Source organism: Orycteropus afer, unplaced genomic scaffold, assembly GCF_000298275.1.
Source record: "Orycteropus afer afer isolate SDZICR_OR568_19922 unplaced genomic scaffold, OryAfe1.0 scaffold00085, whole genome shotgun sequence".
In the NCBI taxonomy this organism is placed as follows: domain Eukaryota; kingdom Metazoa; phylum Chordata; class Mammalia; order Tubulidentata; family Orycteropodidae; genus Orycteropus; species Orycteropus afer.
In genome coordinates this window covers 3824039-3828500 of record NW_006921672.1, presented here as the reverse complement: position 1 = coordinate 3828500, position 4462 = coordinate 3824039, and the positions used below count along the sequence as shown (strand labels likewise).

The window sequence follows — 4462 nt, the reverse complement described above, 5'->3', positions numbered from 1 at the left end:
AGGAGTGGCTGGTGGGTTTGAACCGCCAGCCGTCTGGTTAGCAGGCAAGTGTCTTAGCCACTATGCTACCAGAGCTCCCGTAGAACACATTAGGTAGACTGAATTGAATGCCATAGTCTGTCTCATCTCTCTCTCTTTTTTTTTTTTTTTTTTTTAGGTAATTAATTTGATAGCACATATTGATGGCTCTAAAGAAATCATCTCTCTTACTGGATTCCAGTGAGAGTGATTTTGAGGAGTTGCCAACATTTGCCTTTTTGAAGAATGAACCATCTTCAACAAAGAGTAGGCAGCCTCAGAGGGAGGAGAAGATTGTAGTGATTAACATGTCAGATTCCAAGGTCTCCTACCCTGTATTACCAGGGTGGAAAGAACCACCACCTGTTCCAGACATGTTGGAAACTGTCACACAAGCAGAGCCAGTCAGGATGCTGAGCAGTGAAAGTGAAGATGAAGAGAAATTTATTCCCCTGGCTGAGAGGATCAAGTGTAAGTTTTTGACCGACAAGCAGCTGAGCCCTGAGGACTCTAAATCCCCAATTAAAAGTGTCTCGGATCATCAAAATAATGAAGGAGCATTATGTGACTGGAAAAAACATCCCTTTCCAAAGATCCCCACTGTTCCCCTCCGTGATACCTCAGAGAGAAGTGCTTCAGATACCAAGGATCCTATCTTAGACAATCCATGCCATCAGCTTCCAGCCTACCAGCCTACCAGCTTGACAGTAACAGAAACAAATTCTGATGCCTGCCTGCTTCAGAAGAGAACCAAGCACAGTTGGAAGGCCCGGGGAAGAGACTGGCAGGGATGCCAGCAGCGGGGACAGGAGAACCAGAGGGAAAGCACCCTGAGGCAACAGGAGAGGAAGAAGAAGGCTGCACAGGCGAATAGGCTGAAAGCCCAGAGGCCAGAGGAATGCTTAAAGCACATTGCTGCCGTGCTGGATCCAGGTCCTCCTTGCATGTTTCCTCACCCTTTGTGCAGTTTTCTGCTTTCTGGACCACCCACTGACAGCCCCTCTCCCATCTGTTGCAGTGCTTTTACAGATGGAAGGTGGGGGCCAGCTCCTCGGGGCGCTGCAGTCCATGGAGTGCAGCTGTGTGATTGAGGCACAAGCTGTGCCTCACAGCATCACATGGAGAAGGGCTGGGCTGTCTGAGGTAGGGTTTTTCTGGCTGACATCTCTCCTTGCCTTTGAGTTATAGTTATAGAGTAAACATGCTTTTTATTTTAAAGGCTAGGTATCAGGCCCCAGCAGGAAAACAGATGGCCTGCTCAGCTTAGGATAATTGGAGGAGGATTTAATAAAGGGACTGTTTTCCAAGGTATAGGCAGGGTACAAAGAAATGACAAGTGACAGTACAGTGCTTCAGAGTGATAACAGCGTAACTCAGGGCTTAATCAGCCTTTGGTACTACTGACATTGTAGACCCTGCCATCCTGTGCATGGCAAGATGTTTAGCAGCTCTCCTGGCCTCTGCCCACTAGATGCCAGTAGCACCTCTCCCAGTTGTGACAAAGATGTGTCCAGAGAAACAAACAAACAAAAAACAACAAACTCACTGCCATCAAGTCATTTCCGACTCAGCGACCCCTTTGGATTTCCGAGGCTGTAAATCTTTATGGAAGTAGATCACCCAATCTTCCTTCTGTGGAGTGGCTGATGCGTTTGAACCACTGACCTTCCAGTTAGCAGTCAAGTCTCTTGTCCACTATGCCTCCAAGATGTGTCCAGATACTGTCAAATATCCCTTGAGGGGAAAAGAATCACCCCTGGTTGATGATCACAGCGTAACTGTTGCCATCCCTAAGCCTGAAAGGATGAGGGGAGGGAGTTATTACCCCTTAAGAGAAGCTTTGACTTCCAGTAGAGGGGTGTAGCAAAGCCATCTTATTGGAAGGGAGCCAGGGAAAGAAATACCATGACTTGTCTCTCCTCCTTCCCACCTCTTCCTGGGACTCCTCACTGGCCACACCCACTTGAAGCCAGCAGATGGGCTGGCAGGTGACCTAGTGGTCCAGAGGAATCGGTGTCCTCAAGCAGCAGAGTGGGGCAAGTGGAGAGTGGAATTGTGGCTAGAGAGTAATCTGCACAGGATCCCCGTTTCTCTAACTGGGCTTTGGGATTGGATGAGTTTGCATTTCAATTGTAGCTCATAGTTTTATACCATGACCCTGAGCAAGTTATTTCATCTCTTTGAGCCTCAGTTGCCTCACGTTTAAATGAGGACACTTGTTACTTCCTTTTCAGTCTCCACTTTGTGGGGACTAAATGAGATAACCCAGGACTGGGCACCTCATAGGCACCTAGTAAGTATTCTTCCTGACCTGGGCTCCCCAGGTTACTACTGCCCCCGTGCCTCTCAGTCCTCTCATCTGCAAATCCAAAGTGCTCCACCCCTCATTTTCAGGCGTCTATGCATGGGACTGGGAGCTCTGGTAGCGTAGTGCCTAAGGCACTTGACTGCTAACCAGAAGGCTTGCGGTTCAAACCCACCAGCCACTCCTCAGAAGGAAGGTTGGGCAATCTACTTCCATAGTGATACCACTTCGGAAACCCAAGGAGGGATCACTATGAGTCGGGTCTGACTCAACGGCACGTAACAACAACAACGTGTGAGACATGAGGATTTTTTCCTCTCTTGGCTTTTGTGCCTTTTGCATTATTTTTTATTTGAGTGTATTGTCAAACATTTGTATTCACATGGCAACTTACCCTTTTTAAGCACTTCCACATTTTCTCTTGTGTTTCAGCCTCCCTGGTCCTGTAGGGGAGATGTGGCAGGAATTCTTAGCCTCACGTTGCAAGTGGGCAAACAGGCTCAGGAAAGTTAGAAGCTTTATTCAGGATCACAGTTTCCTAATGGCTGAACCTGGGATTTCTCTCACCCTACACTGTATCATGGTTCTTGGCTTTTGCTTATAGGGACCCAATTGGGAATACTTTCAGAAAGCTCTGCTCCCCAGTTATTCCATAATGCTCCAGTGCTTTAGGATTGATTGTGCCATTTCTATGGTGACAAGAAAGTGCCCTCACAGACTGAAATTTTCCCTTGGATTCTTTGTCACACAAAACCTGTATGTTTGTAAGGGCCACTCATGGTTAGCTTCTACTTTCAAAGATAGACTTACTTATTTGTACCAAATCCTTTGAGTTCTTTTCACTCTATTCCTTATTTAAAATGTGTGGAAAAAATTGACAGTTACTTTTCAGCCCATTTCTTCATGCTATTGTCCCTTTCTTACTGCCTCTAGATGCAGTCCACCAAGGTTAAACACCTGACGGCTGGGGAGGGGCGGAACCAAGGCTTGTTTCTTGCCACTGTGACTTCACTCTAGAAGAAAAAGGCTAACCTGTAATGGGCTAGGCTGACGGGGGTGGGCTTATCACCCAGAAGGTCTGGGTCACTCTGGCAGATCCACCACACCTGGTGACCTGTCCCCTCTGCTGGGTTCTTTGGCAGAATGGAGAGGAGGACTGGACAGAGGAACCAATGGTCCTGGTGGTGCTCTTGGCAGAGGTGGTTGTGTCCATGCTCAACAACTTAAAGCAGGTGGGCAGGGCCAGAGGGATGGAACAGAGGGCTGACTTACAAGGAAGCAAGTATTAATGCATTAATGCACTTTCTGCCCCTTCATGCAGGGAAGTCTGGGCAGCAACATGAGCGGGAAGGAAGCACTTCAGAGCTTTGTAATGGACATCAGCACAAAGACAGCAGGGAAAGCTCTGTCCCTGGTGATTGTGGATCAGGAGAAATGCTTCAGGTTTGGATTTGTCCTTGAGACTTTAGTGTTAAAGGGGGCAGCTCATGGACCCTCTGCAAGATAGCATCCCTGACAAGCCTTGGAGGATGCTCTAGTCGTCTTCTCCCTCTGCCCGAGTTAAGTGTGAGGCACCTGTCCCTTTTGATTTCCTCCCCTGCTGCAGCGCTCAGAATCCTCCAAGGAGAAGGAAACAGGGAGTGACAAATAGAGAGCAGGCCAAGGAGAAGAAGAAGCAGAGACAACCAGAAGCCAGTATAGGCCCCGTGCCTCTGGTGGTCAGGGTAGAATTGGAAGAGGTAAGAACTTCCTGTTGTCCCAAGTCTGGCTGGGCAGCCACTGGTCATCTGACTAGATTTGCTACTGATAACAGTGAACTGCCCATTGAACACCACTTTCTGCCTCAACAATGAGTAGAAGAAAAGGGGCCAGTCAGGGATCCAGGCTGGAGTATGGCCTCATTGAGCAGTGAGAGAACTGAAACATCTCTCTCTATCCTTTAGTCCATCCCTGCTTTTGGATTTCTAGGCATTGGTGGATCTGCAGCTACACACAGAAGCCCAGCTTCGAATTGTGCAGAGCTGGAAAGAGCTGGCTGACTTTGCTTGCACATTCACAAAGGCTGTGGCTGAAGCGCCTTTCAAGTGAGTGCTGAGAGCAAGTCCAGTCTCTGATGCTGGGCCTTGTCTTTTATGGTGT

At 48.2% G+C, this 4462-nt stretch overlaps 1 protein-coding gene across 1 annotated transcript in view; it reads left to right on the top strand.

Annotated features, from left to right (window-relative positions):
* Positions 1–182: 182 nt before the first annotated feature.
* The window catches only part of EME1 (essential meiotic structure-specific endonuclease 1), a 14672-nt gene continuing 10392 nt past the window's right edge, over positions 183–4462 (top strand). Inside the window, exons 1-6 of the mRNA XM_007942170.1 lie at positions 183–951; positions 1037–1161; positions 3466–3555; positions 3645–3766; positions 3930–4062; positions 4292–4407. Of these exons, the coding sequence (XP_007940361.1) occupies positions 183–951; positions 1037–1161; positions 3466–3555; positions 3645–3766; positions 3930–4062; positions 4292–4407 (1355 nt within the window). The remainder of the gene's footprint in view (positions 952–1036; positions 1162–3465; positions 3556–3644; positions 3767–3929; positions 4063–4291; positions 4408–4462) is intronic.